At 42.2% G+C, this 24,282-nt stretch overlaps 1 protein-coding gene across 2 annotated transcripts in view; it reads right to left on the bottom strand.

Moving 5' to 3' along the window:
* Positions 1-3,278: 3,278 nt before the first annotated feature.
* Positions 3,279-24,282, bottom strand: part of LOC131688597 (lachesin) — a 232,391-nt gene continuing 211,387 nt past the window's right edge. For both annotated transcript variants that reach the window (XM_058972958.1, XM_058972964.1), the window contains exon 10: positions 3,279-21,658. In XM_058972958.1, coding sequence (XP_058828941.1) covers positions 21,042-21,658 — 617 coding nt within the window. In that variant the 3' untranslated portion in view covers positions 3,279-21,041. The remainder of the gene's footprint in view (positions 21,659-24,282) is intronic.

Here is a 24,282-nt window from a genome sequence, read left to right as displayed (position 1 = left end):
GTTTGTGAACTATTTAAACTGGTTTACTGTTTAAAATATTTGCAATTCGTTTAGTAACAGGAAAATTAATAAGGTTCAAAGTGTACGTAACGCTTCCGTCTTGAAAAAAATAAAATCACACCCAGTTGTAACCCGTCAGGGTAACAATTTAGCACTGGGTGGAAATATACCCTTTTTTATGTAGACATTCCGTAGAGTGTACTTGTTTACTAAAAATTATGCTCACCGCTGTTCGATACCGTTCACATTTAGTTGTAAATTTTTGTTCATTTTCGCGTTTGTGAACGGTTATGTGCGTGAAGATAGGTGTAGAAAATTTAGTTAAACATTTGTGTATACGTAACATAGGATTTAGTTAGGTTACCGCTCTCCTTTCGCTGAAAAAGTGGTCTGACTATGCTGTATCATTGTAATGACAGCTATCCGACGGTGCGTTTTTTTGGTGTTTGTTTTGGTCGTGTTAGTTTGTGATGAACCACGGTACTAAACAGAGGTCCGTTTTTTTTTTCGAGACAGTTTTCCGCCACTATTGCAGTGAAGTAAGTAAGTGAAGTGCGCGTGTAACGGTGGAGGATCAGTCAAACGAACCAAGCTTTCCTTCACAGTTAATTGCCAAGGAGAACGAAGCAGAGCGGACAAAGGTTCCCCCTGGGAAATTTACTGCGGTGACTTCCGGGATCGTTTACGGCGAGTAAACGATCCGGCGATTCGTCGCCAACGTCGCTAGCAAAGCTCATCTCCCTAGCTAAAAGCCGAGGACCGCTGCCGGAGCAGCCAACGAAAATCAGGAGAACTCGGCTATTACTGTCCCGGCCGGTCGGACGAAACTGCCCGCAACAGTGAATCACCAGCAGCAGCAGTCGTGGAGAGTGGGAGAATAAAAGTCGGTAAATTTAGTTGAGCACAGCAGCGCGAGAAGTAATAGGCGCTGCTCAGAGACGACCCAGAAACGGTTAGTTCGATGAGGAGTGCCAGAGAGTGACGGATGAGAAAAATGCTGCCAGAAGCCGGATGTTAGTGTCAGAACAGAGAGAGCGGTACAAGGAAGCATGAGGAGCTGAAAAAAGAATTCACCGCAGAAAGAAAAACGAACTTCTCAAACACGGTAGTGAGCAGCTGCACGAAACACTTCACCGAACTCTTTTGAAGGTATGGGAAGAAGAAATGCTAACTGGCTAGAGGGACACAGACTGGAGTGCGCCAATTATCGAGGAATATCGCTCCTCAATTCGGCGTACAAAATTATGTCACGTATTCTGTTCAACAGATTGAGGCCCTTTGAGGAGTCTTTCGTCGGCGAATGCCAAGGTGATTATCGTGAAGACCGATCAACAACGGATCAAATGTTTACCCTGCGACAGATACTAGATAAATTCCGGGAATACAACTTGCAGACCCCCCTCTGTTTATTGATTTCAAAGCGGCGTACGATTCAGTGAAAAGAAACGAGTTATGGCAGATAGTGGTAGAACATGGTTTTCCGACGAAACTGATTAGGCTGATTCGTGCAACGCTGGATGGATCGAAATCGAAATCTTGAAGGTGCCATCAGGAGAGCAGGCGTGCAAAGGAACGATACCATCGTCACTCGGTCGCATATGCTCCTAGGATTTGCGGACGATATTGATATCATTGGACCATCGACCGCCGAGCCGTGGAAGAGGCATTCGTGCCTTTTAAAAACGGAAGACAGCAAGAACTGGTCTCACAATCAACACCAGCAAGACGAAGTACATGATAGCTGGAAGAATACGTTGGTCCAATAGTGATGTTGGTGGTGAAGTGGTGTTAGGTGGTTATAAATTTGAAGTAATGGAAGAATTTGTGTACCTTGGAATTCTAGTGACGTGCGATGATGATGTTACCCGCGAGGTGAAAAGGCGTCTTGCTGCAAATACGGCTTTTTACGGACTTTGTAGCTAACTAGAAGTTTACAGACGAAGACAAAATTCGCGTTGTACAAGACATTGATAGTTCCGGTTGCCTTGAACGGCCATGAAACGTGGACGTTAAAGGCAGTTGAACGTAGAGCGTTCGGTGTCTTCGAACGCAAGGTACTGCGAACAATACTCGGCGGTAAAGAAGAAAATGGCATCTGGCGGCGTCGCATGAATTACGAGTTATACCAAGTATATAAAGGAGTGGATATCTAATAAAAAACGGCAGGCTGCGGTGGGCTGGCACGAATGCCGGAAGAACGACAGGCGAAGATAATATTCAGTAGAGAACCGGGAAGAGGCCGACGACTCCGTGGCAGGCCGCGTACACGATGGCTGTTTGCAGTGGAAGAGGACCTAAAAGCACTCAATATCCAGGGTGACTGGAAGAGATTGGCCCAGGACCGGGTCCAGTGGAGAATTCTTCACTCGGCGTAGATTCAACGAAGCGAGTTGTTGTCTAGTATCAAGTAAGTAAATTTAGTTTGTTTGTTTACTTTTTGTTACGAAAATCCGAAATTCTGTAGAGGCACCTAGGCCGCCCTGGAATGAATGGTCCGCCGGGCAATCAAGAACCCGAGTAGTGGTCAAACCGCTACTTACACACTTAAATTAGATTACGCTGTTCGGTAATTTATTTTGGAAGCATTGCGTGAAATGATCTCAAAAAAGAAAGTAATGACGACAGCGGATTTTGTGGAAGGATCCCGCATAAGGAAAACAGTGCGGTGTAATACGGAGAAGAGGCAGGACCTCACTGTCGTACCAGAAAAAAAACCCTGTGTCATGTAAAATCGTCGATGATGAAAGCTGCTTTACAGCTTTATCCAACAAAATACAACGATTTTGTCCTCGCTGACGATCATTGTTGGACAAATATTCATACTGCAGCATCCAAATCACGTTTTTGAGTTTTCTTCTCGAGAATACGAATGGTCAAAACTACACGCTAATTGCATTCGTCTCATTTTTAAACATTGTGTCTACTCATTAATAAGCAATTCTGGTGGGTTTGACAATTACAACTGCATTAGGCAAATGAACAATCGGTTGCGTGACACATCCCAATTAGCGCTCGCCGTTAAGCCTAATGAATGCGTGCAAAAACCCTACTTACCTTTTTTGTTCCGTGGCAAAGAACCCGTACGGCGAGATAACGGTGATAACACAGTTTTAATTGACGACTCGTTCGACGATCGCCATTTTGATTGGACCAATTTGTGATATTTATATAACTTTTATTCGTCCGGGCTCCGAAACGCTTTCCCAATTGGAGGGGGGGGGGGGGGGTTGGCATAGCAAAACTGGTTAAAAGTGCAAAAGTCGTTTTTTTTTCTGTGTCTCTCTCTCGTTGTTATACAGTGTTTTTATTAAATAATCTTCCAATTAATGCTGAACTTCTAGTTTTTTTGTTGTCTTTTTTTTTGGTTTGCAATCAACCCGTAGCTGGGCTGTGTATAGTTTTGCAGCCGTCATAAATCCCTATACGCGCCCCCTGCAATCGAGATTCATTTGACCACTACGCGCTCCACGGTGTTCAGTGCAGTTGGGAGTTGGCTAATTGGATTTTTTTCTCTCGCGAATTTGTTTTTATGCGTATAGGTGTACATATTTGAAATTCAAATGCGAAGGGTTTTTTTGTGCCTCTCACCAGTGGCTGCTTGTAGTCCGGGTTATAATTCATAATTATTCGGTATGGTTACATGATTTTTACTCGTAAAAGTAAGAATTGCGCAGGCTTAGTTTAATGTGTCCTTTTTTGTAATGTTTGGCAATTTGGAAATAATTTATTATAAGTTTTGTTCCACGTGTTATGATATAGTTTCTTTTCTTCTTTGTTTTGACTAGTAAATTTTACTAGGCATGTACTATTTTCCCATTCCCCCTGCTATAGAATAAAAGTCTTTTCATTCCTTCAAGTGTGAAATTTGCTGATTTGTGGATTCCACAGAATTTGATCATTTGCTCCAATTTTACCTAGGGGTTTTCTGTATTTTTTTACAGTAATCATCTTCAAAGTTTATATGTATGATTCTTAATCTCAGCTTTACCTGTGCAGCATGTTAAACTTGTGAATATCTGTTTTATCGAAAATCAAAACAATATACATAAAGCTTTCTCACTTACATACTTCAACGATAATGTTAGCTGCAAATTTACTATATCCTAATGTCACCTTTTAATTAATATTATGTGCACTTTAACTCCATGAGAGTAATTTGTTTTGATGAGCTTATGTTGGCGTGATGTCTATTCAAAAATTTGCTTCCTTTCTGTCGATTGTTCCACACTTGTCATCTGATGCTCGACTGGCCTACTTCGTCGGTGGAGCAAGCAGCTGCTACTGTTTTTCTTATACGGGTGATATGTAATGACACTTGGGTAAACCTTGCAATTAAAAGATTTAATTGAGATTCGCCTATTGTACGCATTCTGAATTCTCACTTTTTTCGCTTCCCTTGAGCCTGGAAGGCGTTTTTCTCCAAATTCTTCGTGAAAATGATTTGATTTCCTCCAAATGCAATTGTCAAAGCGGGTCAATACCAACTAGAACCGCTGAATTGGGTCATAACGCAATAGTTCGACGTACAGATGGCGTATCACCAAGACTTTGGTTGCTACAACTTTTTGTCAGAGTGCAGGATGCACTGAATTTTATTTAGACACAAATAGGACAATTCCGACAATGGATATCATTTTCTGACGAACATACCTCCGGAACGAACATACCCACACGATTATCCAACCTATATCTAGATAATCGAACTAATTTTGACAACCGTCAGCCTCATCAAGCATATCACGACAAATCTTCAAACTATGCTGCAATTTCCTTCCAGGATCTAGTTGCAAAACTTCACTCGCTTCAAAGCGACAAATTCATAACTTTCATTTCGCATAATGTCACATCTCACTATAGTGCGATTTTCCGCCTGGTGTAGTTTCATCTCTCTTTTCGTCCCATCCCCATCTGATTCCTCATAACTACAATCCGTCGCTTCACTGTGTAATGGGGTTGGTATGGGGCTAGTCTAGGAGAGGGAACGGCGTCTACCATCGCCAACGACCACCACCGCCACCGACCAGAGAGACAGTTTTGGTTGGCGTTTTAAATTTCACTATTCACTGAGCTTAAAATTTTAAAATTTAATTTAATTTGAATAAGATGAGACAGCCACTCCGATGTCGGTCCGAGACACTATACTCGTTGTTGTTGGTGTGGGGGAGGAGGAGGGAACCGGGTCCTTTGCAGTAATGTAGGGGTTGTCGTCATGTCGTCTGGTGGGGATAGTGAGAATGAGTATGATGATGATGATGACGGCGACGGCGATGATGGTGATAGTGGAGATGATGAATGGTGCTGAAGATAGCTGGTGGAAGAATCGGTTCTTGGAATGTAGTGTGTATTTGAATCGAAAGTCTTAATAAAACTCTCAAATTGTATGCATGGGTGTTTTCTACTATCTAAGTGAATCACTGATATTTAACTGACGTCTCCACGTAAAGTTTTCACGTATGTATTAGAAATATAACTGTCGTTTTGAAATGACATCATCAAGTGGCAATTTGAGACTTGCACGACGAATTAATTTATACACTTTTCCAAGGTAACCCAATGTACTGATGACAGGCGGTAAAAAACTCACCGTTTCATTCGGAATGTTTCATGGAGTGCCAGGTCGCGTCGTAGGTGTGCTCTAATGATTGATTGGAGTCATATCGTGTTCACAAACTGTCGTTCCGAACTCATTAAGGTGAAGATATGTGGAAGTCAGGAACGCACGCTTGTTGCTAGGCACCGACGCGTTTGTTTACATTGAGAAAAAGATGGGTGGGTAATGTCAGAGACATAACCGGAGTGAAGTAGAATACACTTTAGACCGGTAAATTCTCCTCTGGAATAAGCAATTTCTATGCGATTTTATCGACTTTAGCACATAGTTTATTTGGAGTATGTTTGGAATTATCAAGTTGACAATTTGCAACATTCTTTGAAAATATTGTTGAACTTTTATGAATGAAGGCACGAAAACGAGCGTTTGACCGTCGTCCTACTACCAGCATCAGAGAAGTAGCAGATCAGCATTTTTCGCTACATGGCCTGTACCAAACAAACCGCTCGTAAGTCCACCGGCGGAAAGGCTCCCCGCAAGCAGTTGGCAACGAAGGCCGTGTAAAAGTGCCCCAGTCACGGTTGGCGTTAAGAAGCCTCATCGCTACCGAACAGAAACTGTCGCCCTGCGAAAAATTTACAGCTATCAGAAATCGAGCGGGCCTAAATTGTGACCCAAAATGAACCACAAACCAACAAGTTCTTTTCAGGACCAGCCAATTATAAAGTATTATTATTATAAATGAAATTTTCCATTGCCTTACAACCTCCCTCCCCCTTTCCTCCCGGCTTGAATTACTATCTATCTTGATGATGCTGTGCGGCGGGGGCACTAGTTTTTATTATAGTGGAAAATTTAGGTTTGCGCGTTTTTCCCAAAAGTTTTTTAGCTGTGCTGTTTTCAAGGAAGTTGTAGTTGAATTCAAAATAAAATAGTTTATTTCTATTGTCAGAGATGGACCTTCCAACGAAAACTAGTCTGGCTCGCTTGGAATCGAATTGTACGGACCAACCACTGCTTTCACAAAATCTGTTATTTTCAGTAATTTTACATTCTACACAACTAGTCACAACTATTTCCAATCAGCGCAAAAATTGAAGGTTTTCATTCAGTACAACAGCAGATTTTCACTTTTAGAAAAAAACAGGCAACATTCTGGCCGAAAATTTTGAAACGGTCCACCTATATCGAAACGTTAGAAAACGTTCGATTTTTGTAAATTGAATCATTACACTAACCTGTGCCATTCTACTTGAAAGCGACGATCTTGTTCACAAGTGGCTCACTTACCATTCAACGCTCTTGACAAGCCACTTTCTGATGCTTGTAATAACAAAACTTCAATTTCATTCTTTGTCGATAAATTGATGGCCCTGAAAAGGGCCATTTGTTTGGGCAGTGTTCGGAATTTACTTGGAGCTGGTGTATTTGGTAACAGTTTTGGTGCCATCTGAGACGGCGTGCTTGGCCAACTCTTCTGACCGCAGCAAACGGACGGCAGTTTGAATTTTGCGAGAGATGCTGCAAACGAACTGCTGCATGCCGATGCTGTAAACGAACTGAGCGTGAGCAACAGCATGCTGAGTTTTTATACCTGACTACAGCACAATGTAAGCTCGTCCTTTTTTGTGTTGTCCTCAATATGTGTTCTTCGAAGCTCCACCCCTTCGTTGGTCGACCACATATTTTTGATAAAGAACAAAATTGAAATTGTGTTTCCAATACAGAGATTATCGAACACTTAGGGTAAAGAGAGTAATGTAATACGGCACCTTGGTAAAATGTTTGAGAATTGAAACCTTTTTTGAATGCGCCTAGTAAAAATGTTTTCCACTTCACTCCAGTTTGTTTCTGACCATATTTGCAATTTGCGTACTGAAATAAATCATAATTTAGGGTTTAACCCAAATTGCTCCCCAAGGAGAAACAGTCCATGAAACAGAAAATGCAAACTTATTCTTTGAAATGAGTTTGGTGGCCCTGAAAAGGACCTTTTTTATAATGATACAAGTGAGTTCTACCATACAATGTGCGTCCCTGCCGCTACAGAGTATAGACGACATTCATTGAGATTTTGCACTTGGCGTGTTCAGTATAGGTCACGGCATCTCGGATGACATTTTCCTGCACACCATCAGCATTCGTAGATTAAATCGGAAATGCATTTTACATTACCACGACGAGCCAGACGCCGAATGGCGGATTTGGTGATTCCCTGGATTTTATCACGAAGAACCTTGCGATGACGCTTGGTAGGGAACGCAAACATGATACCGCTCATTGTACCGTCCGGACGAGCATGTTGCTCGTGTGGTAAGCGAGCACCCACTGATACAAAACAAGCTCGCGTGACCTGTATATATAACATTCCCGTATGTAATGAAACGCTTACATGCTCCTTTTTGACGGCTCTGCGTGGGATATGCTGCAAATTGCGCATTTTCCTCGCTGTTTCCGAAGGATTTTCTAAAAATCCTTGTTTTGGTTTATTTATAGTAGTCGCACTAATTCCGAAATTTAATACGAAATACGTGCACAAATTTCCGATCAGATAGTGCAAAAATATTGCGATTTCGTCCAGTAGAACGGAAGATATTTGCATTTCAAATCTGGGAAAATTTCTCAACTGAAATTTTTGAAACGGGACCCCATATTGAAACGTTAGAAGTATTCTACTTCAAAAATTGAATTCGAAGTGAAAATTCAAACGCACAAATGAGAGTTTTCGGGCATTTTCCTTCGGTCATCTGCACATTGGCAGAAAGTTTTGTTAGTAAACAATTAAAGTTTCGCGGGTGTATGATTAAAGTGCATTTGAAAAAGTGGACTGAAAGTGAGAAGAAGAAAAATAAGTGTGTTTCGAACAGAAACCCCAATAGAAGAGGGGTGATATTTTCGCACAAAATAAGAGCTACAGATGAAATTCCGTCAAAAACTCGGGTTGATTGTATAGGAAAATGTTCTGGCCTCCTCAAGTAGCAGTTTCGTGATACACCGACAAGGTTGGTGTATCGAAAAACGTATTTTATATTTGCTCATGTCAGATACATGGTTCGGAAGGGGAGAGGGGTGTATGCTGCGTAGGAGCTATGTTGTGGCTCGCTTGTATAATGTCCTTAAATGCTGATCAGTAGTTGCTTCACTACTTTCGCCATTGAATACTTTACGGGGATGTCACAAATGAACTGAGTGTTCATTTTCGACAGTTCACTTGTACTGTTTACAGGGACTTAGAATTTTTTTTTACGATTTGCTTCGAGCGAATCTAGTCGTCCACAATTTTTTCTAAGTCCATGTAAACAGTACAAGCGAACTGTCAAGAAAAGTGAGGTTAACTGTACTGACACCGTAAAAGAAGTGATAGAGCTGTCATTCTTTTCTTTGCACAGCCTGCTTGCATGCATTGACAATTCACTGGTTCAATCGTCACCACTAATTGAAAGATAATTGTGATTGAGGAGATTGTCGGGCACTCACATTTACTTCTACGCCAGGAATAGCCCAGGGAAGCTACGTGGGACTATTGATTGTTCTGCTTTTCTTCAATAACGTATATTTAATGCTGAAGACTCCTCTCCGATCTTTCACAGACGATCTCAAAATGTTTCGTTTCATCCGTTCAATTGAAGATTGCAAATATCTCCAACGATAATTTGAATTCTTCGCTGATTGTGGTGTAGAATCTATCTGCGGGAAGGTAATTATTTTTTCCAGTTTCAGCAATCAACTGTACCGAACACTAAAGTAGGACCATGGCCACGGTTTCCGAACAAGTTCAACTTCATTTTTTACTGATAATTTTTTTATAAACTTCCGATCTGGTCAGATATTTGTAATTGCGGACAAAAACTAAGGTATTTTTAACAAACTTAATATGGATTAAAGTTGAAATTCGCTGGTTGTCTGTCCATCTAAGGTTGGAACGACTAACAGATGTCAGAAAGCTGGCCAAGGGGATGTTAATGCCACTGTTTGCATCTCTAACTCTGACAGTAAAAAAATAAATTTTAAGATAATATCGTTGGCTTGGACTATTATTGAAAATTGTTAAAACCAATCAATTTAGACTGTCTTCGACTATCTTTTCCAAGCATTTGGAATATTGTAAATATTTTATAAAAAATATATTGAGCAACGGAAGGTAAAAATTGAGCAGCTTCTAACACTGGGAGAGTAGCACATTTTTTTATCTAAACAGAGTTTTTAGGTTTCTTGACCCCGACGATCTTATGCAAAAGTAGTTTGGAACCATATATACATTAGAAAAAAGTTGGACATGAAAATGTTAATATTAAAAATCCACAAAAACCTGGTCCCAATGATAGTTTCAAAGCCATCATCTTCATCATCATAATGGACGAAAATATCGCTTCGCTATAGACAGCAGAGCAGCAAGCAAATAATTGATCTATCGCGTTGTTCTTTATCCAGTGCACAAACACGTTACATATACCTACTGTGTGAAATAGTGATGAGTGTCGATACACAGCAATTAGTAGGTCCACTACGGGCACCACCTCAAACAGTCATTCGTTTCGCGAAATAACGTACAGCACATCGTCGAATGCGGACACGACAAAATCAGCATCGGCGTACATATAGAGAACGATACCAGAGAAGTTCGCCTATGGTTCCACGTACTCCTGACGGCAAGATTAAAAGTGTTTTCCGCCACAGCTGATACTTGAAGGAACTTCCCGCATGTTTGGGAAAAAGGCACCTTGCATCAGACAACACTGGTCACGCACCCAAGCTAAATTCTGCAAAAAAACCCACCTTCGGCGAATCTTGCACAGAAGTAGCTAAGAAAAACATTATTAAATCAAAACTTTTTCGACGACTTATTACAGAATGTTACAATTAATCCGCTTAAGAGCGTCAATTAGTCGGGAAAGTTCGGGTTCAACCAAAAGCAGCACACAATCATCTTACCCAAAACCACAAACGGCTGCTAAACCAATATCTGTGGATTTGACAAGAACTAATATTCACTCAACAACAATCTCACCTACTATCTGAAAATCATCAAGTAGCACCATCAACAGCGAAACCTACACACTAAATTTTGATTGCCGAATAACAGCAAAATTTTGCTGAATTTTTCCTTGCTGAAACATCAGCAATACTTCCAGCAAAATATATTTCGCTGAAATTACAGCAATTCAAAACTGTCAAAATTCGCTGAACCGTCAGTTTGATTTGCTGGAACTCAGCAAATTTGCCATTCTTTCACTGATTGTTTTAGCATTAAAATTCTATAGATTTGCTGATTTTCGTCAAAATAATGGGCTTTACTAAAAATCAGCAAAACAAAAATTGCAAAGCTGATCTCTTAGCAAATCCAGTTTTGCTGAAAAGTTTCGGCAAAATATTTTGCTGAAGCAAAATACAAAAAAATGGTGTGTAAGAAGCCGGATACGCAATAGCAACCCACAGGAACAAAATTCAAACAAAATCACGCGATCGTGAACAGCAAGAAAGCAGTGCCGATGACGACAGAGATGAGTACGATAACGCGAGCGAAGGCCGCTTGACTCCCAAGATGAGGCGGACACCTAATGCTTCACCACCAAGGAAAAAAAATCCCAACACGCAGCAGCATATTGCGCCAACAAGATACTATGAATGTTTAGGTGAATTGTGTATAAAAAATATTCAAAAAGTCTGTAAATAATTGAGCAAATCTAAGTTATAGGAGCTTGAAACATGAAAAGCACTCTTCGTAATTTACGGGAAATACTGAGTGCTTTATCTGAATTTTTTCCATGCCTTGCTTGGTTTGGTCCTTTCTCATTGTTCCATTCAGACATTTATAAAAGTCCAATTTGCTTGATCGAATTTTTTACTACTACTCATCAGAGAACTCTCGAATAATCGGCAAACTTCGTGAAGCAATGGGGAGCATTCGATAGTTCCGAAGGTATCGACGAAACTTTAATTCAAGGGGATGGATTTGGGTCGTGAATTCATTCGTGCGACGTCCCGACTCATCTCAAGCCGTTATACGATGGACATCTCCGACGTATTGGGTTCGTGTATGGTGGTGTCTGTGTTTGTGGTAACGGCTATCACGACATCGAAAACATTGTCTGGACATGCACCGTGTATAGTTCTGCCATGTCGCGGCTAATGAATTCCTTTCCGGCAAGAGCAAGACCACCCAACGTGATCTCTTGTGGTGCCGATTCGCACCAGAGCGCATTTGCGTCAACCGGAATTGATTGCTGGAGGATTCGCTACGGGTCCGAGTAGGACCACCCAACATCCCACTGTGTGCTGCCTTGGCAGTCCAAGGTTTTTACTAACGTCGTTTGCCACAAACTGCAAGTTCTCTGTCATCGTTATTCACCCTCTATCTCTTCCTAAAAATGTCTCTCTCAATCAAATAGGCCTCTCTTATCAAAATCAATTTTGAAACTGTCTCCTATTTTTTGATTCCATTAAATTACATTCTCTCAAAAAGAAAACAAACAAAAGCTAAAGTGTATTTATAGTATTTATATGATTTCCTCCCACTTCCAAACTATCGTTCCCCTAGGCAGACCCGTGTGCAAGGGGAGGGTTTTCGGCAGTTCAAACCCCTCCCATTACGGGTTTAGATTTGAGAGAATGGCTGGAAAGGGATGAAAGCCAAGTTGGTCCGCATCTCCAGGTCGGTTCACCTTTGGACATGTTTCGATATTAGCAATATTTGTGAGTAGACCAGTTACACGATAAGGGACGGTCAGCGAGCTAGCAATGGGAGCTAAGGAAAAATACGAAGTCGAAGAAAATCAGGATATTGTAATTAGGAGAAATTTCACTGCTAGTAATATCTCGGTCGAAGTTGCAAAATGGTTCACGAAAACGGGCCTCGGTATCGGGAGAAATACCGCCGCCGAAAAATTCTCAGCAGCAGCTAGCGGATAAATAGTAACGAGTAGCACCAAGAAGAATCTGAAAAACTAGTAATGGAGAAAACATGAACGATTAACACAAAACAAAAAGAATAGAAGCAGAAATAGTGGCTCCGGAGGGATGAGGATTGAGATAAACAAGAGCTTTAGGTTTGGTCGGTAGGCTTAACTACTACAAATTACTGCACTAACAATCCGATTCTACCACGAGCCAGCAGACAGTGGTGTCTGTTGAACAATCCTTCTCGATAACAGACATTGAACCAATTTGTTGAGCAGAGTCGACTGGTACGCAAGGCTTGGGCTTTCACGCCTCGGAAATAATATTCATTGTTTGAAGGTTTCTATAATTTTCTTTAAAAAAGGGTAAAGATCTTAAAAAGTGAGCAATTATCAATCCTTCACTCTTTGCGCGCCATGGGGAACAAAACAGGGCGGACAAAGGTTTCCCCTGGGATGTTCACTGTATTGATCCGGCGATTAGCCGCTTTGTCGCTAGGGAGATTTAAAAAAAAGTGCCTTGCTAACTTCCCATACTTAATCGCTAAGGACTGCTGCGGAAGTAGCAAATGGGACAACAAGAGAACATTATCTCGTCAGTAACTAGCAGCATCTTGGGACCAAAAGCAAAACTTTGGTACTATAATCCTTTTGCTGAATTTCCACGTTCTGTTTTAACCGACTTCGCAGCCAATTCTTAATGTAAAGGACGTTTCGTGGCTAGGGCTACGATCCTGCGAACACTGATGATCCCTCCTAATACGGGCTAAAACATATGACGACTGGCTTACGAGACCAGCGTCACACCCTCTAAGCCGCCGCTCCAGGGTAACCAGTGTGGGATCGGATAGATGCTAAATCAAAATTAGCACCAAAGCGGCACCGGCTAAAAACTAACTCCAAACAGTCACACAACTTATGTGACTGGAAACTAGCTAATCCCGAGTGATATCTCTGGAAATAAGCATAAAAACTCTGGTTTTAGTGTCTAATTGGTGCTAGTTAAGATTTAGCGTACACCTGGCTCCAAGTTAGTTCCAGTTACTGACGAGATGAATTCTAAGCTAGATCACAGATAACAGGCTCAATTCGAAATGTGTGTAAACATCCACAACTGCAATTCCGAATAAAGCAGCCGCCTGAAACATTAGGTGGCGCAGCGATCGATGTAATGCAATTGGAGTGTAACTGTCAAACTCATGTAGTAAACAGTTGCGCAGACGATAATAGTGAAAAACTTGTTTCCAACGATTATCAATTTGAAAGTACAGACAACTTTTTAAATACATTTTGTTTTGGCCTAAATGTCTTATCTATAGCGATAGCTGCTCAGTATGAATTCATTCTGTGACATCATGCTCGATTAGCTCCAGCATTCGTAAGATTCGGTTAACTCCCGTAAGTATCTCCACCTAATTATTGATGCAGGAACTATTAAATTTATTAGACCATACATGATTTTTTTTGTATCTAAATCGCTACTACATATTAGCTACCCCAACTGGGGTATTACTTCCATTCCTTTGTTCTTAAACCATAAAAAAGAACTCCAGTTTCCATCAGAATATGTTAGCGGAGACTAGCAGGCAGCACTCACTTTTTCTCGTATTCGCACATACCGGGCTTGGTTCACACTTCCCGCCAGCTAATAGTTCGGCGCCAACGGGTTTTACGATTCACTCGGATTCGTTTCCGTTGGAATCTATAAATCACCCTACATACAGTGTCGGTCAAAACAATGAGAGCGTTTCGGCATAAAAAAGTGTTATTTCGTGAAGTAATGAAATAATTAATTTAGAGCTCATTAATTATTTCATTACTTCACGAAATAACACTTTTTTATGCCCTCAAAGACTAGCAAATCTTTACCAAGAATGTCGTGGACTATAGTATGTCGACAGTTGCAGTTATCGTTAGTTCTAGCTTCAAGACCCCTGCTATTTTCTGTTTTCTTGGCGTTGTCTGACTTTTCCCAATATTTCAATTAGTTGTTTACTAGAATATCAGCTTGCTAGAAAAAAAATCGCACGCATTATCAACATTTTCGGATATTTGTCCATAAAAAAAACTTGAATGTACATAGGTTCTTTTCTCCTTGACAAAGCTCCAATAGATTTGGCGTAATCTTCTTCTTCTTCTTCTTCTTCTTCGCTTCTGTTTGGCTTGTTTGTGAAACAAAGCCCAAAATGGCACAGCATATAAAGCTATATTGCCAGTTAATTTTCGTTTATAGTCCAATGGACTTTACTTTTTGTGACTAACCGACGATAAACTCGCAGCGCCACAAAATTGGTCCACCACAGCACGAGTAATTCGCCCAATCAAGGTGAAAAAAGCGAATTATCTAGCACTCGGTGAAAACCAACATGTCGACACGTTGAAATTTTCACCGGAAGTGGCATAATCTTCAACGTTGCCCAATTACGCATCTGCTTCGTTATTGTGGCTGAGAGTGGTCCAAACAATACATCTTTTCCTTTACGAATGATATCAAAAACGCAAAGCCTTCTCTGATCTTCACGTTGGTTTACTTTGTTCGAAGACATTTTATGGCGAATTTTCCAGTTTTCCGGTAAAAATCGTGGGATGGTCGTGAACATTCGAGTGAACTTTGACAGATAGACGATTCGAAGTGACTTGTAATTTCAGTGCTGCCAATAATACAGGCGCTAAAAATATTAGCCAGAAAAGGACTATTATGCAACGTAAAATATTAGTACTTGTACTTTTGAAAAGCTTATTACGTTTTTTTTGAGTGCACAGGCCTCAGGTAAGATTTTCGTTCTTTGCTAGATTTTTTATGGTACTTTGAGAAATATCAAAAACTGAATAAAAGGCCTATTTTCAGTGAATTTGTTAGAAACTTGTAGAGAATAAGATTTAATAACAGATCTCTGTTCCTAGTAGACGGTTGTCAAAATAAATCAAATCCTTCTTCTGTAAAAATATTATTAGCAAGCACTTCGGTTGGAGTTATGCAGTGCTGCGAAATTTCAAAATCAATTACTTATTTCTGTTTGTATTTACCGAAACAAACATTCACATTCACCGCCTCACCGACTGAAATTTCATGCGGAATCGAATACTTGAGTGCAGAGGAAATACAAATTCCTTCGCCAACCAAATCATTCATTTGTTGTTATGTGGACAGTTTGAAGGCAGAAGTTGGCATCTTCTACATTTTCGAGCATAAATAAACTGCGTAATCTGGTGCACTTTTGCTCTATAATCCTTCTGATAGGTAGAAAATAAACAAAATTCAGTTTTCTTCTGAAACCAAACATGTCCGAACCTGAATGCGCTGCATCGGGAGAACGAATGACGAGGTAAACGAACCAAACATTTCATTCATCACAGCGGGCATGAATTGAATTTTATTTTCTTTCAAGTTCACGCAAGGATATCAATTTTTTCAAGCTCTGGTGTAATAACAATTAGCAAAGGGCAAGTTTGAGAAATCTGCAATCTTCAATTGAACAAATTAAATGAAAAACCTTGAGATCGTCCTCGAAGGACAATCGTGGAGTCTTCATAACTAGATATACATCATTGAAGTATAGCGGAAACATCAACGGTCCCAAATGGTTTCCTTGAGGTATTCCAGACGTAGACGTGAAGGTGAGGCCCTGACAGTCTCCTATGACAACCGCTGTCTCTCTATCTGTTGGGTAGGATCGAAACCACAATTTATTCCAAATCTCTCCAGTATATCTTATCGAAAGCGGCAGTTAGTGTAAAAACGTCGGTTTGAGCGCGGCGTTTGTTATGTAGGATATAACATAGCAGGATACACGCAGGTGACCGTCCAGACGTGAAATTGTATTGATCGTCACTTAGGTACTGTTTACAGTGAGCCTAGAGGTTCCACTCAGTAAAGTTATTCCGCGGTACGATAAAAACCTCTTTTATGGACTGGGAACATGTTCGGGAATTTCCAGCAAGATGGAAAAATAGCTCTAGCAATAGATGCTCGAAAGATATGGAGTAATCAAAGCTCCGACGTGCCTTTTAAGAATAGCGGAGGAGAACCTGTGTCGGGTTCCGGATTGTGAGATGACTTACACCGACAGGAAGCTCGTAATCATCGTTGTATCGATATCTACAGCACCCGGATTTAGTGCAGTGCCTCATCTGTAAACATATTTGCGATTTTTTCCGAACCGAAAGAGGTACATGTGGAAGTTGTGTTCCTATTAAGAGCCATGGACGACGCCAGTCCAGATTCTTTGTGTTGCTCATTCGCATATTTTCAGAAACGTTTGGGATACGACTCAAGATTACACTAAATATTTTGCTGAATGTCGAACACTGGCTCGTTCATACGTATGGTTGAGACTATTACATCAGTGAGTTGTATTATGTGTTACTTGGTAAACTGCCGGTTTGTTGGAGATGAACTTTCTTCGGAACCGACTTTCAATAGCGTACTCCAGAACGCTGGGAAAAGTTTGACCTTGCGGTTTCGACATCGACGAGTCCAGAATATTTTCCCAATCGATGGAGAAAAATAGGTACGCGATACTGCGATGGCTAGCACAACGCCCACAAGTGCAACATTCGGTCGTCAAGCTCAAGGCAAATCCAAGAAATGTTCTCGACAATTCTTACCCTCGAGTAGGTATTAACTGCACACCACCTCCGATGCATTTTCGGCTATTGCTAGGGTTACAACGAAACACCTCCAGTACCGAAAATCTGACTGGAAAACGGTTCATCGTTCAACCCCGTTTCGACGAAGACAATGATGTCAAAACTCCTGTCGAAGATTGCAAGGCGATACTCCTCACCGGCTGAGTTGATACCAGCTACATTTTGGTACAATATCAGCAGCTTGTCCCGTCGTTGACCAAGGCTAGAAATAGAAAAGCTATGAGGCAAGAAAGAGCCCATAGACGCATTGGTACTAGCCTGAGATAGGCTTGCGGAAGACCTCTTTTCCCAACTCCACTAACAAAACCGGGACGTCTGCTGGTCGCTGGCAGGAAAGGCTCGACTGTCATTGGGGGACTAGTGGGTTTCCTTACGACTGGCGGCAAGTGTGCGTCCAAGTGAGGGAAGAGACGAGTAACGATTAACTGGAATCGGGGAACATTTCAGCGCTTGAATTATTTAGAATGGATGCCGGATACGTGCAACAGTAGGAGGTTTAGAAGACTCTTTCTCCACATCAGCACACACGACTGGATCGACTGGCGAACGTTGGCTGCAATAGCTGGACTGTAGCGGAGAAATTGAGGGTTTCCACAATACAAGCGGCGGTGCATCCCGGTATCCGATTAACGAAATCTATCTAGCTTTGGCTGGTCGAAATTAAATTCACGAACGAGTACTCTAGTCGGCCGAGTAGACGCTTTGAGTGCAGTTTCCTTTAGTTCGCTCGGAAGCTAACCTCGGAAAGAAATGAAACTGAGTTTCGTGAGATCGGTATCCTTCTTGACCAACAAAATGGCTTGGAGGGTGTTGCTTTTTCCGAGGCATTCTTGGGTCATAGCAATCATTTGCTCCCCTGTATGGCTCGGGTAGAGATGGCTCAGATAGACTCAGAATTGATCCCGATTATCAGCAAGTATTCTAATTCCCGGCTGAATGGCGCTAGTACCGTAGACAACGGTGACAGTGACCCGAGTTTTTACATTATTCTCGCGACTTGGAATGAGCGGTCCCACGGAAGTCGCTTGACAAGTAGCCTCCTTTGAGCTACAGAACCAGAATTAGCCGGAAAGTGAGTCTCAATGCGGCTCGAGGGATTTGAGATGACTGCGTTTAGATTATCTACAGCTTCCCATAGCTTTTTGTGACCACGATAGGACCAGCGGAACCGGATTTCTGCACAATCATCATACAGCCAGTACAGGTTCTTGATGGAACTAGACAACAGGCCTAGTGTGGATCGCTGCATACTAGGAGTACAAGTACGGCGAAAACCCAATCCGCAATGCCCGCGGCATGCACTTCTCTCAATTCCATTAACGGGAGAGTTGAACTCACGGTTGCCGCCAACCCGCCATATGCCCGCTTTTTGATCTTATCTCACTATGCGCCAGATTGAAATGGGTGAAACACCTTCCGTTACTCGCGTGCAGATGGCGGAGACGGCGCGTAATTTTTTTGTGGGGAATTACACACAAATCAAACCTCCTGGATTCGACGGAAAATCAAGCAATACTTGAGAATTTTTTGTGGAAAAATGAAAATACCTACGAACTTCTGCTTTTGATCTTCTATTCGTTATTTATCGATAATTAGACAATGATTTTTTGTCAAACCAACACAGCGCCATCGGGTGATTCGGGTAAGTAAATCAGACAATTAAAAATACTACGAGACACAGAAAACTCAAGTTCAGTGCGTCTGTTTACAACAACAACATGCAGGTTGATCTGGACCAATATCTTTACGCCGAGTTCTTACAAGATGTCACACTTCGAAATAATAAATTAATAACCTTGTATTTCTATGCCGTAGTCTTATTACTTTGTCCACCACTGTAAACGTAAAGAAACGGATCCTGCTGCGGTCTATGGTCTGCGGTAGCTGACAGTCCTTTTCTCGCCCCTCTTTTGTTATTTTGCGGTTCAGAGAAGATAATTTCTTTGTGCCCCGCTCTGCTTCTGTTCCCCTTCAGGTTGAGTTCAGTTTTGTTCGATGCGGCAATCGATGCGTGGTTGGTGGTGAGCAAGGGGGATGGGGGGAGGCATCTTTTGCCGATTATACTAGTTCCTAGTATCATATAGACACGAATATTTACCGGTTGGTTCATCCGATGACATCGTATCTGCGTTCTCTCGCTTGTTCATCCCGGGGAATGGGGTCGCGAGTCAATGGAGTGTTAAGTGGAAGATAATTTTCCTTTTTCTGCATTTTTATACTTCTGGTTTCCAGTAACTCGAACTTGTCATAGGGAATCCTTTTCCTTAGAAATTGAAAAAGTTGTAGTATAATAATGGGTTCAAATTATCTTCAATTATGGATTATGGTTTTCCTCAAAAGTTAGTTATTCCGATTGTCATAAAGGAAGTTTCTCAGATTCAAATTTAACCGAATAACCTTCGTCCTTTATTCTCCTAATATGCATCAACTTACACGTAGCACTACCTGCACGATCGCTTCACTAAACAGATATTATCCAATCATCAATTTCTCTCTCTCTCTGAACTCAAGCAAACCATAAAGTGTTAGTTAACTCAAGTTTCCCACCTTGTTCACGCAAATCCGGCCACTTCTCGGAATACCGACTGAGCACACGGCACGGGGATGGTTGGGGCGGCAAATTACTCTCGGAAGCAGCTCCTACCAGAAGCTCGATGATAATGACTTCATAATTAAAATATAATTATTATATCATATTGTGCCATTTAATATCAACCTTCCCGTTTGTTGCGTTGTCGGCGTGACACGACTCGGCGTCTGTTATTATAGACACCGACTGGGATTGTGAATGGGTGGAGGAGAGCCACCCGCAGAGACAAGGCAGGGGAAAATGATGGAGTTCCGTTTCCTGGAAATGCACCACCGTCTTCTCCCGCTCCCGTTCGCTTCTAGCAAACATACACCACGAAACAGAAGACAACTGTTTTAACGAGCTGAAACCAAAGCTCTGCGCGCTGATAGGACGACGCGATGGTTTGTTATGTTTCCTGAAAGGTGTCGTTTGATGGTTTCCGTGGTTTCTGTTTTCCACACCACCACCGCCGTTGTTTCCTGTTGGGATTGTTTCCCTGAACGATGAACAGCTTGTTGTTTGGGAAGATAGGGGAATTAAATCTACTCGAGTGGGAAGAGTTTATCTTGTGGATTTGTCACTCATTTGGTCTCAATTGAATTGTGGACTTATTCGCATTGCGGTACTAAGCAGTTCTTAATGTATTGTTGAATGCAATTGACAACATTGACCACGATTCTCCGAACGCGGTCCGTATTGCAGTTTAATTGACTCGTGGTTCGAGATCCTTGTTCACGTGTAGATTGTTGGTTGTAATGATTTGAAAGAATTTCGCACCAAGACACCTAGAAATTGCGTTACAGGCCTTGTGACCGACGGTTATTTACGCTACTTAATTCAATTAACTTCAGTGATCGGTACCCTGGCTTGACCTGTTTGTAGAAGCTATACAATTTGTTGAAACAGTAGCAGCTGTTTGACTAACCCAAATAGATGACATTTATCTTCTATTATAAATTCTCCAGGCAAATAACACAACTCAATATTTATGATACGATCATCAACCATAAGTTCGTTTAACAAAAAACACGGTGAAACAACTATTAAGCCTTTTGTATGCTGGCATCTGCAATGTACATATCTAATCTTTACATCCTGCAATTATTACTCCAATTTACATCCAATGTACAACGAACCTGCCCATTTCCCCTCTAACACTGTCCCCTGAAGATATATTTTCCTCTATTTATCATACTAGCAGTATAGCTCGGTAACAAAAGAAGAACAATACTCGTCCCCGTCCTGCGTTGTTCTAAATTTTCAGAGCGCACTTTGTCGTTCCCTGTTGCACCTCTATTAATAGAGCGCGTTATAGCCTAAGAGCCTATTATTATGATGGCACACACACACACATACCTGCGCGATACCATCCTTACACTAAACTATGCCGTCGGCAGTAAATCGCGAACCAGCTGGCTCCCAGAAGGACCACCAGCAGCAGCCGAGCCGGAACGGCAAGTTCCGCAATGCCGGCACCAAAGCGTGCACCCCGTCGTGCCCCATTGCTACCACCTTCCAGACTACCGTCGGCTCCTCGGCCCGGCGGTATAACGAACGGCTTTCTCGTGCCAATATCATTCATCAGTGCTATCAGATTTTTATTGTTGGCGCTGCTGCTGCTGCCGGCACCACCACCGTTGCTACTAGAGCCACCGATGGACGTTGCTCCGTTACCACCGCGGCCGCCGATCCTTTCCCCGTTGACGCTGTTCGGATGGTCCAGCGAACCGAACGGTGACCGGGACGTTGGTCTGCCACCGGGCTGCTGCTGCTGATGGTGGTGGTGGTGATGTTGGTGCTGCATCGTGTCAATGATCTCATCGAAATCTTCCGCTGAACCGCCACCGTATTGTTGCTCTTCGTCGTCTGGCGGGTAGGATTGTTTCGATTTACCGCCGCCGCCGCCGGCGGCTTGACCAGGTTTGACGATGTCATTCTGGTCCGTTCCGTACTTGGGACCGTACAGCTTGCGATTCGGACCGGGGATTTCTATGGAGGGGTGAAGAAGAAAGAGAGAGGAGTTTGATTAGAGTAATGTCAGTTTGAAGATGTTGCTAAAATATTTGCTAAAGTACGTGCTCTGAACCAAACTATAGCTCTTTAACGTCACTTTTTTGACAGTCCACTAGTACTGATTAGATGGGCTTGAAAAACTTTGGTTGAGGATTCAGTTCGCTTGAAGTAAATCGGAAAGAATTCTTCAGCGTCCATGAAAACAGAACTAGCGAACAAGGACTAGATGGACACTCGAGTTCATTTGTGACGTCAGCGTATTCAAAAATTTATTTCAACGATATTGAATACGCTGGCGTCACAAATGAGCTCGAGTGTCCATTTTTGACAGTTCGCTTCTACTGTTTTATAGACCAAAAAAAAAAAGTTACGGATGGCACTGGAGCTAGACGTCCCACAGTTCAGTCCTACTTCACCCATTCTTCGAACGGATTGTTGCAGCTTCATCCGTTATAGATGTAACCAGCACGCATCGTACGAGAAACCGGTTTGAGGGAGAAGAGACGAAAGTACCTTCCCAGAATGAAAGGATTGATCGGGGGAAGATGGCTATTCCTACCTCCCAGCTCTTGCTATACTTCTGGCTCTCCACCGCAATAACAGTAGTATCAGAGCACCAATCTCGCGGTTGAAATTAGCCGAACCACGTCCTGGAACCAACGGAATACGCCAGCAAGAATTCGCCGGATATCACATTCACCATCGTCTTCGTCTGCGACTTTCGCCAGTCGAGGTAGTAGGTACTATGCACTCCATTGGAACATTCGAGGCCTGCGAACTAAAATTAGCGAGCCTAAGCAGATGATCAGTGAGTAAGGAACGTGCTGAAGACCGATAGTTGTCGATACTGGCAACACGGAGTAGGTCTTCCCATTCAGAATGATGTATCTTTCGATCAATTCGCTCGACGACAGTATTCAGTGCCAAGCAAAAGTGGGAGATCCCCTCGAACAGTTCGGTACTCTTACTGGGCAACCTCAACGCGCACCATATTTACTGGATTCAACAAATCAACCGTACTGGACCAATTCATTGCCGAAAAGCTTTTGACAGTTGGGTATCCTTACCGACGGAACGCTTATCCGGATTGATGCAACCTCTGGCACCACATCAGTAATCGACCTCACAATCGAACAGTGGCCCAAAAAATAATTTGACGAACGCTCTCGGATACTCACAACAGCGATCATTTCTCTATAGGCGCTTCAATTAACGGATTGTATGTTCCAACGAAGCGGAAACAATGGATGTACGACCAAGCGAACGGGATACTTTACGAACGACTGACTATGGATAATGCTAAGGCTGATCCATAGTAGCGTCCGTAGGTCAAGGCAGCTGTTAAAAACGAAGGAAAACAAGCGTGTCCAGGCGAGGACACACGAAAAGACAACGCAGCTTCCAAGAATTGCGAACAAGAACTAGGAAGTCAATCCACGACGCCAAGCAGTAGTCATGGGAAGACCTCGTCACGAAGATATCCCCAAGTTTCACTACGTAAGAGATATAGCAGGTAGTGGACATGTTAAGAGAGCAACTTCGCCCAACTATCACTAAATGGTCCAGGGGATACGCGGATAACGCGGAACAAGTAGCTGCTGTGGGCACTCGACGAATGTCGTAGTGGCTGAAATTTATCAATCTTAAACCCCTTTAGGAATAACTGTTCTTCATAGAAATGATCTTGTAGCTTCTTTTCTTCCTCCAGACGGTGAAAACGAAGGGCCAGCTGGGCTTGTCTCGCTGTAGATGTAATCGATTGACCAACTATGGAGCCTGGTGGTTGAACGCACCGAACGAAAAAAGCACAAACTCCGACAATTGAATTGTGTCTGTGTCAAAAACACTGCTACACTAGAAATGATACCAATTTCGGCAAAATTTACATTTCACCACGCACAACTCCACTTTGTTGGTTTTCGCATATCCAGGCCAAGCAAGCTTATCACCGCGATCCGTTTCCACAAACGAGGCTTCGATTGAATACTTCTCGGCCGTGACTAACGGTTTTGAGGTTAGGGTTGTTGTCACCCGCTGATCCGCACGTATTTGAGAGTGTGTTTGCCGAACGATTGATTTGTGCTGTATTAAAAATAAGAAAAGTAATCTTTACATTTGACTGGAAACATCTACTAGGTTCTTTACACAGTTAACCTCACTTTGCTTGCCAGTTCACTAATACTGTTTACGTGGGCTTAGAAAATTTTCATGGACGACTAGATTCGCTCGAAGCAAATCGCAAAGAATTTTTCTAGGGCCGATGACATGTTTACGCGGAGCGCGATGCGGTTGCGGTTAGCTAAGCGTTTGTGTCTTAACTATCAACATTTAACATACGTGCTGAACCCTGTTATAGTAAAAGCGTTGCTAAGCGTCGAGCAGCGCGGCGAAGCAGTTCGTAAAGTGTTTCAACGCGTGTAAACGCAGAGATTGTTTGACAAGAAAAATGGAGATCGATACCGAAAATTTGATTTCGCTTGTTTTTTCGAGAAAACCATTATGGGACAAAACATTAAAACAATACAGAAACAAATTTACGGTTGATAAGCTTTGGCAGCATATTGCTACGGAAGTAGGTGATGTTACAGGTAAGTGAAAGT

The sequence above is a fragment of the Topomyia yanbarensis genome, chromosome 1, assembly GCF_030247195.1.
Source record: "Topomyia yanbarensis strain Yona2022 chromosome 1, ASM3024719v1, whole genome shotgun sequence".
NCBI classification, from domain to species: domain Eukaryota; kingdom Metazoa; phylum Arthropoda; class Insecta; order Diptera; family Culicidae; genus Topomyia; species Topomyia yanbarensis.
The sequence above is the reverse complement of the archived record's forward strand: the minus strand, read 5'-3'. Positions and strand labels throughout refer to the sequence as shown.